Source organism: Neoarius graeffei, chromosome 16 (genome assembly GCF_027579695.1).
Source record: "Neoarius graeffei isolate fNeoGra1 chromosome 16, fNeoGra1.pri, whole genome shotgun sequence".
Classification (NCBI taxonomy): Eukaryota; Metazoa; Chordata; class Actinopteri; order Siluriformes; family Ariidae; genus Neoarius; species Neoarius graeffei.
This window is the reverse complement of record NC_083584.1, coordinates 60,636,676-60,649,341: the sequence shown is the minus strand read 5'-3', so window position 1 is coordinate 60,649,341 and position 12,666 is coordinate 60,636,676. Positions and strand designations below refer to the sequence as shown.

The window sequence follows — 12,666 nt, the reverse complement described above, 5'->3', positions numbered from 1 at the left end:
CGGGTGTCAGAATCGTAGCAGTGATGGGGTTAAAATGTTCAGAATTCCAGCAGGATCTCACCCATTCCAAAAAAATCGCCGACGTCTATGGGTACAAGCCATCAAACGTGTAGACTGGGATGAAAGCACCATCAAAAATGCGCGGGTTTGCAGCGCCCACTTCATCACAGGTAAGATCAGGCTATTTATTAAATTTTTCTTTTTTATTCTTTCTAGTCTTCGTTTATTGATGTAGCAAAATACTTTGGTAACGTTTGTCTGATTAGCTGGGTCATAGTTACACAATGTAATGAATATTGTTAGCATGTTAACTTAGCTTTGCATGCAGTTTTGTTTGTAGGAGAGGTCTCGCTTGACTCAAGCAGTCCAGATTTTGTGCCATCATTATTTGTGTATGCCGAAAATCACAATTTTAAAGCAAGGATGGAAAGGTAAAATTATGTGCCCTCACTCTAAATGCCAACTTACGTTGACTGCTCTAACCTAGCTCCCGCCCCGTTCAGTTTCATTTCTGCTCTCTGCCTCTCGCTTTTTACGCAGCTCTGATTTCTCTTAGCTGCACTCTTTACACTATTGCCGCTTTTCCACTACAAACGCGGCTGAGTCGGGCTGAGCCGTGCCGTGCTGAGTCGGGCTGAGCGGGGCTGTTGGAGTTGCATTTCGACTACAACCGCGCTGAACCGTGCTGGCTGGAAGTGGGTGGACACATTGGGTGGAGTTAGCGAAAGTGGGTGGACGTCAGGTGATGTCGTTAAGCAGCGCAAACAGTGACATCAGTGAGCTTTTAAGCGGTAGTCTCACAACCCGAATAGTAAACAATAAACATGGAGGACATGGAGTCGTTAGTGTTGCTGGTCTTGGTGCTGTGGCTTGTTGTCACCGACAACGCGGACAGATACTGGCAAGAGCGTATAGATGAGGCGAGGCGCATAAGGCTTCAGAAATTCTCATAATTCGTAATTCTTCTTCTTCCGGGTTTGCGGTGTTTACAGATCCCAGCGCGCTCGCGGGGCGTGTGTGGGCATGTGAGGACACTCCTCCTCACCAATCAGTGCACAGGGGAGTGTCTGCTCACGCCCCCAGCCTCACTCGGCTCGCTTCGGCTCGCTTCAGCCCCACTCCAAAACGGTGCGAGTTTTAGGGGCTAAGCAGGGCTGAAGCGAGCTGAGTCGTGCTGGTTTTTGGTAGTCGAAACGCGAGCCGTGTCGGGCTGAAGTGAGCTGAAGCGAGCTGAAGTGAGCTGAAAAAGGGTAGTGGAAAAGGGCCATAACATTCCTTTCATGCCATTACCTCCTGCAAATTGCTGTTTAGTGTTGGGATTTGCTGTTGTAGCTAAAGCCACATTGCCATCACATCACTGGCATAATTTGATTAAAACAAAATGAATATGAATGTCCCATTGTTAAACAAGTTGTAGTCTCGCTGTAACCAGAATGTTGATGGCAGGCTACTTTTGTAAATAGGTTTTTTTTTTTGAGTTTGACATTTTTTGTAAATAGTATGACTGCCTTCAGGTATCAGAGGAAAATGAGGAGGGAACTTACTAACATCGTCCGTCCACTCTTTAATTAAATGCGGATCCGGTAGGCGATGTCCACTTGTTAGAGTTAACTTATTTATGTAGCATTCTCGATCTTGTAACGACAATTGTTTGGCATAATCTGACAGCTCATAATGCCGGTCTATGGGCAGCGCCATTGTTTCTGAGTCCAGGCTGCGCGCGCATCCTGGCAACGGTCGGTTTGTTTACGAACATGCGAAGGGGTCTATAGGTGTGAATGTCTGAGCTGTGCTCTGTGGTCAGACATGAGTAGTATGGCGGCTGCTAGCGGTGCCTTTGTCTGCCTTCGACTTGTATGCCTTTGTAATCCAGCTATTCAGCTGCAAGAAAGGATGATAAGCCACCCCAAACTTCAAGTGAATTAATATATACTTGTGATTGTTATTCTTTTCTTACAATTATTTTTAATCATAGCACATTGTGATTGCACCATCCACAAAAAAACAACAAGTTGCTGAGCAAGGTTTTGGCCACAAGTTGTGGGGTTCTTCTCTCACATGGCATCTAAAAGATATTATTCAAGTCTGGTATGTTTAACTTTGAACTGACTGTTACTTTTAGCAGGAAAGTTAGCCGACATTCAGCTTTGCGCTGCAATGTGGACTCATGGTGGTAGATCAGTGTAGCAACAGCCATGGTGTTTACGTTCATTTTTAATACACCTCGAGCCCAATCTGTGCTCTCCATATGCTTCACACAGTCAATCAGTCTCCCTGTGCCTAAGAACAACAAATCATTATGCTAGAATGACTACAGTCCTGTGGCCCTAGTAGGCATCCGTCTATCTCGTCAGATAATTGGTGGCACATTAGTAGCAGTCAGTCCTGTTGAGAGCAGCGTCTGGAGTGACTCAGCAGTCCGATTCTTGTGTGACAATCTTTCCCGCACAGGTTGCAGGTGAACTGGGAATGCGGATTGGGGACCTGGGTTTCTTGTCTTTGCTGTCTCTGCTTCCTCCGTTGTCTTCTTTCCTCTGACTGTTGCTTGAGCTTTTTCTTGCCTGTTTTGATGCCTTCATGTATAGTATGTTTCCAACCTCTGCGGTCACCAGCAAGTAGTTCCCAGCTATCTTGGTCAATTCTAGTGAGTATCATATTGCACTTGCAGACGTCTTTAAAGCGCAGTACTGGACGGCCTACAGGGCAAAAACCACTGGCCAGCGCTCTGTATAAGATGGCCTTAGGTATTTGACTGTCTTGCATACGGTATACGTGCCCCAGCCAACATAAACGGCGCTGGCAAAGAAGGAGATGCTTGCTTTGGGAATCAGCTTGCTGCAGCACTGCAGTATTGGTGATTTTATCTTGCCATGTGATGCCAAGGATCTGTCGTAAGCAACGAAGGTGAAACCTTTCCAGGCAGTTTTCCTGTCTGGCATAAGTAGTCCAGGTTTCACTGCCACAGAGCAGCATACTTAGGATGCAGGCCTGATAAACCTGTTGCCCTAACAGACAACATAAGTGTCCCAAGTCCCCTGCTGATGTCCGTGTGGCCAACCACAGCTCCATCACTAAATTATCTGACAACATACTGTTGGTTGGTCTGATCATGAACAGGTATGTACAGACATACTTGAAGCAGGTGAAGGATTGGGTGTGGTGGTGCCTGCGCTGACCTGATCATCAGCAAGACCAAGGAGATGTTCATGGACCTCAGGAGGCAGCAGGTAGGAAACTGCACCCCTCTTAAGAACCACCTCAGATATTCAAAGTATCTGCCCACATCCAAAGGACATTCTAGACCTTTGCCATTCAGAGTATCACTGCCTGGTACAGCATCTGCTTCTTTCAAGACCACAACACCCTGCAGAATGTGGTACATTAAGTAGAACCAACCACTTGAACAATACTTACCTCTGACCAGGACACTTAAATCAGGCTGACTCACCAAGTTGGTTGGTAGGTTCTGCTTAATGTACCACCCTCTTCAGGGTTATGAGGTCTTGGATGGGGCAGGTCCCATACCATACAGTGACGCTTTCAAAGCAAAAGTCTAGAATGTCCTTTGAATGTGGGCAGATACCTTGAACTTCCAGAATTGTCTGAGGGGGTAAAACTGTTGTCTTGCTTTCAAATTGCTTTTGTTAGGCCAGAAATTTTTCAAGGACACTTCCTACCCCAGGCATGGTCTGTTCAGACTGCTGAGATCAAGGAAATGCTTCTGCAGCCACATGGCTAAAACAGAAAGGCTCAGGAGAAGCTTCAAGCCACGGACCATTGGGATCTTGAACTCCCATAGGTCACACAAGTCACTTTAGTCTGCTCCATCTGCAAACATACATATCCACTTTATTTATCTCAGGTTTTACACCAAGTGCATTGCACACCATGGTATATTGCACATGGAACTTTATTTCACTTCCAATGTGTGTTCCTGATTCTGAAAAGATCATTTGTCAGCCGTGAACGTTAATTAAATCTCATCTCATCTCATTATCTCTAGCCGCTTTATCCTTCTACAGGGTCGCAGGCAAGCTGGAGCCTATCCCAGCTGACTACGGGCGAAAGGCGGGGTACACCCTGGACAAGTCGCCAGGTCATCACAGGGCTGACACATAGACACAGACAACCATTCACACTCACATTCACACCTACGGTCAATTTAGAGTCACCAGTTAACCTAACCTGCATGTCTTTGGACTGTGGGGGAAACCGGAGCACCCAGAGGAAACCCACGTGGACACGGGGAGAACATGCAAACTCCACACAGAAAGGCCCTCGCCGGCCCCGGGGCTCGAACCCAGGACCTTCTTGCTGTGAGGCGACAGCGCTAACCACTACACCACCGTGCCGCCACGTTAATTAAATCACCCAGTAAAATGATTCTACTGTCAGCCAGATCACATCAAGTGTGTAGTGCAGCAGGTGGTGGTGGGACTCATCCCAAGTACTGCACGCTACAGTTACAGCATGCTGGCACACTGTGAAATGCATTAATGTTAAACATACACACCAAACAAAAGCTTTTGTTCTGCAAAGGTCAATAAGAAGCAGGATTTATGAAACCTACTTGTCCATTAAGAAATTACAAAAAAAAATCTAATAACCCAGCTACAATATCTGCTGACATAACATTTCAGCAACTTCACCCATGACCTTGATAACCTTTTATACAGACAGCACGAAGCCAAACTGTCAAACAAAACAAGACAAAAGTGTTCAGAATATCAACATTTCCCTCAGATGTGTTGATAAACTACTGAGAAAAGACTCCACTGCCTAAAATAACACTGCAGTTTGGAATTAGTCCACTGTGGAATAATATGAGTATCTAACAAGAACACTGAATACAAGTTTGTGGTTTGGGATACATCCACAGTGGAATAATGATGGTAGTTATTTAGCCTGTATTGAATAGGAAGTGTGGTTTGGGACGCCACCAGAATGAAATAACGATGGTATTTACTAACAGTGTAATGAGACATTGTGTCATGATGCATTACGATGCAAAAGATTTCATGATGTACATCATGGGAATATGTGATTCTCATTGTGTACATCAGAATTCCATTAATTATACATCTAATAAAATTGCACTGCTTGAACACCAGAGGGCCCAATCTGTACAGCCCACAAAATAAATTCCGAGCACACTGAGTGACAGCACCAGATCACAATGACTGACAAACAACAGTTTTACGGTTACACAGCCACATTATAACAGTTAAAAAGAGCTCTTCAATATCTTTCAAACAACATCAGTCCAGCGCTTCTGTGATTCACAGTGTCTGAGAAAGAGGCCATGGAAAATGGGCATTTTAGCCACTTTGGAGCTCTATTTCCAGTTAAAACGATGCTGTAGGTGCTGCTACTGAGCTCATTTTGTTTCCATCCATAATTTCCACCCTAGACTTTGTTTATTTAATCAAATTTTTGGAAGGTTTTACACATTTATTTATTTTTATTTCTGATTAAGATATGGTGAACCTGTAATACATTTTGATTACAATATTATAACATAGCTTTAACATAACCAATTTTTTAACGGATTTAGTTTTACACAGATAAAAACACATTGTTTTGCATTGTTCAGAAAGTACAATAGGACACTTTTCTTCATTCAAATTTTGTTCAAAATAATCTTGAGAATCAAATTCAATTGTGAATTGTGAAGACTGTTTCGTGAATCAATTCAAATCGTAACCAGAGTATATCATTACACCCTTAATACTCATTAACCCTCTGTAATGAATAGGAATTTGTGGTTTGGGACACATCCAGAATGGAATAATGGTGGTACAGTATTTATTTACCTTTGTAGTGTATAAAAAGAGTGATTTGGGACATGTCCATAGTGGAATGATGGTGGTAGTTATTTAACCTTTGTATTGAATAGGAAGTGTGGTTTGGGACACATCCGTAATGGAATAATTATGGTATTTTGTAGCCTTTCTAGTGAATAGTGAGTCTCTTTTAAACCTTACTGAAACATTAGTAATTTTAGTGAGTTTTCTAAACTTAAAATAAAGATAGCAGCAGGATAGAGAGGGCGGAGCCACATTTGTAACCAACTTATCAAAGCTCTTACCTGATTGGCTAGTGGGTGGGGTTTCTGACACGGTGGCATGAACCATCCACATCAAGCTGAGGAAGAGGAGAGCGGAAAGAAACATCCTGAACACACACAGAGAGAGAGAGAGAGAGAGAGAGAGTATTAGAGGAGCAGGGTTCATTGAGGTATGAATGATTTAATAAGAGAGACCGTCTCTGAGAGAATGTGTGTGTGTGTGTGTGTGTGTGTGTGTGTGTGTGTGTGTGTGTGTGTGTGAGACCAGAAAGTAATGGAACATCCACTGAGAGGCTGAGAGGAGGAGAGCAATTGGTCCCCTGTGTCACCACAACAGCATCCATCATTTTCTTTCTCTCTCTTTCTCTCTCTCTCTCACACACACACACACACACACACACACACACCTGCTCACATGGAAGTGGTTTATGAGTAAAGGATGTAGCAAATGAAGTGATGGAAAAACTGATGATGAAAGGAACGAGAAGTTAAGGAAATGATCCAAGCAGTAAAGGTGAAGGGATTAAAGATGAAGTGAGGATGGAGAGAGCGAGTGAAGATGAAAGGAGGAAGTGAAGGGGACACACACACACACACACACACAATCTTCCTTAATGATGTGCTTTAATTTCATTGAAAAACATTATGGGAAATCTGGAATGCCAATTATGCAAAAGCTACATGGACATTCAATTGATTCAAGTCAGACTTAAGCATTTAGAGGCCACTTGCTTGTGGCGCACACACACACACACACACACACACACACACACACACACACACACAGTTTAATCAAATTCTGTGCTTGATCAATAGCTGCTCAATCTGAGAGGCAATTACACAGTGTGCACCACACACACACACACACACACACACACAACCCTAAATGTATACAGCACTCAGTAAACCCAGTATTTAAGGACCAAAGAATCCAGTCAAGATTTTTTTTTATACTGTGAATGCTGTAACTATTAATGACAATAAATTAGACGGGGATTTTTTTTTTTTTTTTGAAGTGCAGTGGTGGTAGCTTTAGATTCAAATCAGTCAAAGTGGAAACTTTACTGCTTCCTGCACCTTTGAGTTCTTTCTTCTGGCTAGTGAAGTAATACTCTGCTCCTACATTTATATTTTACTGAGTAAAAAAATATGCAAATCAAAATCAAGTGTTAAACAATTTGTTTGAATTTTATTTTATTTTATTGCCAAGTGCTGTTTAAATTGTCTGGATATGGAAGTATGGAAATGTGCAGCCATATTACTTTTGTTTAAAAAATTTTAATGAAATATTTAAATATGAGTGATTCCACGCTTATGGGTACTGAAATGGGGACATGAACTTATTCACCTAAAACCATTTCTTTTTTTTACCATCAGGTCACAAAACATGTAATCTTTAATGAATGATATGTTAAAAGATAACTTTAATTTTCTGAGATGTAATAAAAACATATTTATATGCCAAAGTCAAGCCTATGAGTTCCAAAATGATGTCTGTTCCATTACTTCTGTTACGATTGTCCATCTCGCATCTGTTACAAATTAATTACAATCTAGCTCTATACCATGTTAATCTTATTGAAAGAATGTGTATGTTTATTCTACTACACATGTTTATTAATTATATTTGCTAAAACATCACCTTCCTATGTTTCAAAAAGTAATTCTACATTGTTAAAATTGAGAATATATATGTCCACAACACTTCTGTTACGTTCTGACTTTGGCATATAAATATGTTTTTATTACATCTCAGAAAATTAAAGTTATCTTTTAACATATCATTCATTAAAGATTACATGTTTTGTGACCTGATGGTAAAAAAAGAAATGGTTTTAGGTGAATTTTTAAAAATAAGTTCATGTCCCCATTTCAGTACCCATAAGCGTGGAATCACTCATATACAAATTAATCCAAGGGCGGCACGGTGGTGTAGTGGTTAGCGCTGTCGCCTCACAGCAAGAAGGTCCAGGTTCGAGCCCCGTGGCCGGCGAGGGCCTTTCTGTGTGGAGTTTGCAAGTTCTCCCTGTGTCCGCGTGGGTTTCCTCCGGGTGCTCCGGTTTCCCCCACAGTCCAAAGACATGCAGGTTAGGTTAACTGGTGACTCTAAATTGACCGTAGGTGTGAATGTGAGTGTGAATGGTTGTCTGTGTCTATGTGTCAGCCCTGTGATGACCTGGCGACTTGTCCAGGGTGTACCCCGCCTTTCTTTCGCCCGTAGTCAGCTGGGATAGGCTCCAGCTTGCCTGCGACCCTGTACAGGATAAGTGGCTAGAGATGATGGATGGATGGAATTAATCCAAATAATTAGCATTTACTTACGTAAATATACTTAGAAATATATTTTCTTTTTTTATATATATATATATATATATATATATATATATCACCGATGTGATTGGGTGGGGTGATGTGATGTGATGCAACCCATCGACCCAGATGTTGATTATTTTCCAATAACTGCACGTCTCGATATGTGCTATTCCTCTCACACCAGCAGTTACAAGTTTAATTCATTTAAGAATGGTATGTCATACTTTTTTATCCATTTATGGTTACATTTAAAGTGCATATCATGGGTAAATTCAGGAACAAGATCAATGTAATTCTCCTACTTTATATTAAACTTTGGTCAAATATCTGTCACATTCTGCATTCTCTGCAATTTTTTTCCCTTGCGCAATACCAGAAAGATTCAGTTGAAATCAAGCCATTTGAGGCGAATTGGTCCGCCTCTGAAAAAACTTGGCATTTGGATTTCCCAGGAAACATTGATTTTCGTGACGTCGCATGTGGGACGCCGCCCTCTGAATCCTACGTCGGCGCTGGTTTGTTTATGAGAAAACGACCTGGTGGTTTTCTGCAAATTTCTTCATCGTTATCGCGCAATTATTAAAATGGTTAACAGATGTATCGTAGGAGGGTGTAGCAACACCAATCTTGATGGGATTAGTACTCATCGTTTCCCAAAAGACCGGACAATGAGAGAGAAATGGGAGCGCTTGGTCTACACAGGCTGTGCACTGAAACCGTGCAAAGCTCTCGCAGCCTGCTGGCGCTTCCGCAGGTGACGTCACGAATCTGGCTCCAGACTCCCTTGGGATTTTTCCAGATGTGTTTTGTTATTTTATTTTTTTCTGCTGTAGACAGATGGGCTTGTGCAAAATTACCCTTCTGGATGAGTGTGTAAAGGGACATTCTTTCATATAAAATAAAAACCCCAAAATTGGTCCAGGATATGCACTTTAACGTTGTGGAACGTCGTTAATACAGATAGTTCGAAGCTGAAGTTCCTTCTCCAGCCTCTCATTTTAGTCGAGAAGACAGTAAAATGCACAGCTTGTCAAGAGCAAATTTCCATCCTGAAGATTTACTGAGGCTGACACTGGAGACTCCTTCCACAAGTTTTTGATTCAAATATATATATATATATATATATATATATATATATATATATATATATACATTGTATATATGTTGCAGAAAACTTCCCCAGATCAACGAGTATATGTTTTTCTTTGTTAAATAACAACACGTCCTTTAATGAAATATTAATTAACATTGCAAAATTACATATACTGTACATGAGCACTGTATGCGCATGCGCGCGCACACACTACCACGGAAACGACACACTGTGCAATCTCTTATAAAAGTAGCTGTGTCTCCAACATCTCTCTCTCTCTCAGAGATATTCATTATAATTAGCTTCAATAAATTAATTAACAGTCATCATTTGCATTACATATTCATTTTTCCACACACGTGATCAAACTCAGTGCCGTCAAATCACATCATTTATTTAAAATAAAGCCAAGCACGCGACACATCCAGCGCGTGCGGTGTTCCGCGCAACGTATCTTACCGGATCACACGCTTCATTCGCGGGCTCGCGCGTTTCGGTTCCGTATCACGCGCTTCCTGAGTGGTTCTGTCTGTTCGGCTCGGTGTAAACGGAAATGTTACGCCCTGTAAAGTCAGGCTCCTCCTACGGAAAACCCCGTGCTGCCCAAACCACAAATCCCACAATGCCTTGCAACACGGAAGCCGCACGAGCCCCCTCTGGGTGACGCCTACGTCAACGCGTCCGCCATGATGGAAAGGGCGACATTCGCGTTTACCTCAGTGCAAGTCCACACAGAGAAAGAAATTGAATAGTCACATCCTTTATCATACCCTAACTTCACCTCATGTACCTTTCTACATATCACAAATGAAAACATTTTAAATATACACTACCGTTCAAAAGTTTGGGGTCGCTTTGAAATGTCCTTATTTTTGAAAGAAAAGCACTGTTCTTTTCAATGAAGATCGCTTTAAGCTAATCAGAAATCCACTCTATACATTGCTAATGTGGTAAATGACTATTCTAGCTGCAAATGTCTGGTTTTTGGTGCAATATCTACATAGGTGTATAGAGGCCCATTTCCAGCAACTCTCACTCCAGTGTTCTAATGGTACAATGTTGCTGCATTCATGTGCTATGGGAATTATGGTAAATACCAAACGCCGACATGGAAAGCACACATGAACGCCCCCTCTTGTGGTATTTTCCACTGGGCAACTCGTAGAAAATTTTGATACACGAGTTGCCGAGAGGGCGGCACGGTGGTGTAGTGGTTAGCGCTGTCGCCTCACAGCAAGAAGGTCCTGGGTTCGAGCCCCGTGGCCGGCGAGGGCCTTTCTGTGTGGAGTTTGCATGTTCTCCCCGTGTCCGCGTGGGTTTCCTCCGGGTGCTCCGGTTTCCCCCAAAGACATGCAGGTTAGGTTAACTGGTGACTCTAAATTGACCGTAGGTGTGAATGGTTGTCTGTGTCTATGTGTCAGCCCTGTGATGACCTGGCGACTTGTCCAGGGTGTACCCCGCCTTTCGCCCGTAGTCAGCTGGGATAGGCTCCAGCTTGCCTGCGACCCTGTAGAAGGATAAAGCGGCTAGAGATAATGAGATGAGATGAGTTGCCGAGATGAGATGAACTTCAACCTTTTCAACATGGCGGCGAGCGGTACAAGACACACTTGAATGCTAAGCATTGTACGCTACTAAAGGTTTTTTTACTAGTACTAGTGGGTAGTTTTTGGTGTCTATGCAATGTTGCGTCATTAACAAGTGTAGTATAATACGTTAGAAATCCGTTTCCTTTAAAAATGTGTTGTTATGGTTTGTTTTTACCTATCCAGAGCAGACGCTATTGCTAACCATAGCTAACTAACTATTGCTAACTTGAATCTGGTCCACCATCTTTAATTTGTCAACAACAACAAAAGCATGTGAACACAACACACTGGTAAATACCACTTCCCAACTGGAAAATATCATCTTCCCATAGCACATGAACGCAGCATTGCCTCAGAAGGCTAATGGATGATTAGAAAACCCTTGTACAATCATGTTAGCACAGCTGAAAACAGTTGAGCTCTTTAGAGAAGCTATAAAACTGACCTTCCTTTGAGCAGATTGAGTTTCTGGAGCATCACATTTGTGGGGTCGATTAAATGTGAAAAATGGCCAGAAAAATGTCTTGACAATATTTTCTAATCATTTTACAACTTATGGTGGTAAATAAAAGTGTGACTTTTCATGGAAAACACTAAATTGTCTGGGTGACCCCAAACTTTTGAACGGTAGTGTAAATATGGATCTGTCTCAGAAACTGGGTACTGTGGGGGTCGCCCATTAAATATACTCAGTCAATAAACTATACGGTTTTGAATGATGATGTTGGTTTTAATTTGAAATAAAATGATGAAAGAAATAATACAGATAAAACTAAATCTTTGATGTGAATACTCTATTCAGAATTTGGCAAAAATTCTGCAAATTTGTGGAAAAATGGCGGCTTGATCTGGGACATGATAAATGGTTGACGACATCGCGTTCCCTTAAAAAGCTTGTCGTCCACTGAAAAGTCTACAGTTATCACTAATTGTGTTGAGTAAAGCTAAGCACGTCCTGGACTATAATTCACTCCACATTCTTTACTGTTCCCTGGTTTTACCGTACTTAAATTACTGCTCAGTGGTGTGGGGAAATACGTATAAATATTCACGTCACGCAATAACTATACTTCAAAAAAGAGCTATAAGAATAATTCATAGTGCTGGTTACCGAGATCATACTAATTCACTATTCTTCAATTCAAAATGTTTAAAATTCAGGGATATTATAGAATATAAAACTGCCTTAATAATGTACAAAGTAAGGAATTATAAAGTACCAAGGAATCTCCAAACGATGTTCTCAGATAGAGAGGAGGGCTATAATTTTAGGGGGAAATTGAAATTTAAAATTAGCAGTGCTAGGACAACGTTAAAAATGTTCAGTATTTCTATTTGTGGAGTAAAGCTATGGAACAGTTTGAATGTGGAGTTCATGAAATGTACAACTATAAACCAGTTCAAAAAAAGGTATAAGGAACAGATCTTTATGAGGTATAGGGAGGAGGAATTACAATAACATCTCATCATCTCTAGCCACTTTATCCTGTTCTACAGGGTCGCAGGCAAGCTGGAGCCTATCCCAGCTGACTACGGGCGAAAGGCGGGGTACACCCTGGACAAGTCGCCAGGTCATCACAGGGCTGACACATAGACAACCATTC

At 41.8% G+C, this 12,666-nt stretch overlaps 1 protein-coding gene across 1 annotated transcript in view; it reads right to left on the bottom strand.

Annotated features, from left to right (window-relative positions):
• LOC132900927 (interleukin-1 receptor accessory protein) overlaps positions 1–10,022 on the bottom strand; it is a 33,780-nt gene extending 23,758 nt beyond the window's left edge. Inside the window, exons 1-2 of the mRNA XM_060943311.1 lie at positions 9,933–10,022; positions 6,089–6,174 (exon numbers count right to left, since the gene is read on the bottom strand). Of these exons, the coding sequence (XP_060799294.1) occupies positions 6,089–6,174; positions 9,933–9,949 (103 nt within the window). The 5' untranslated portion in view covers positions 9,950–10,022. The remainder of the gene's footprint in view (positions 1–6,088; positions 6,175–9,932) is intronic.
• Positions 10,023–12,666: the final 2,644 nt, after the last annotated feature.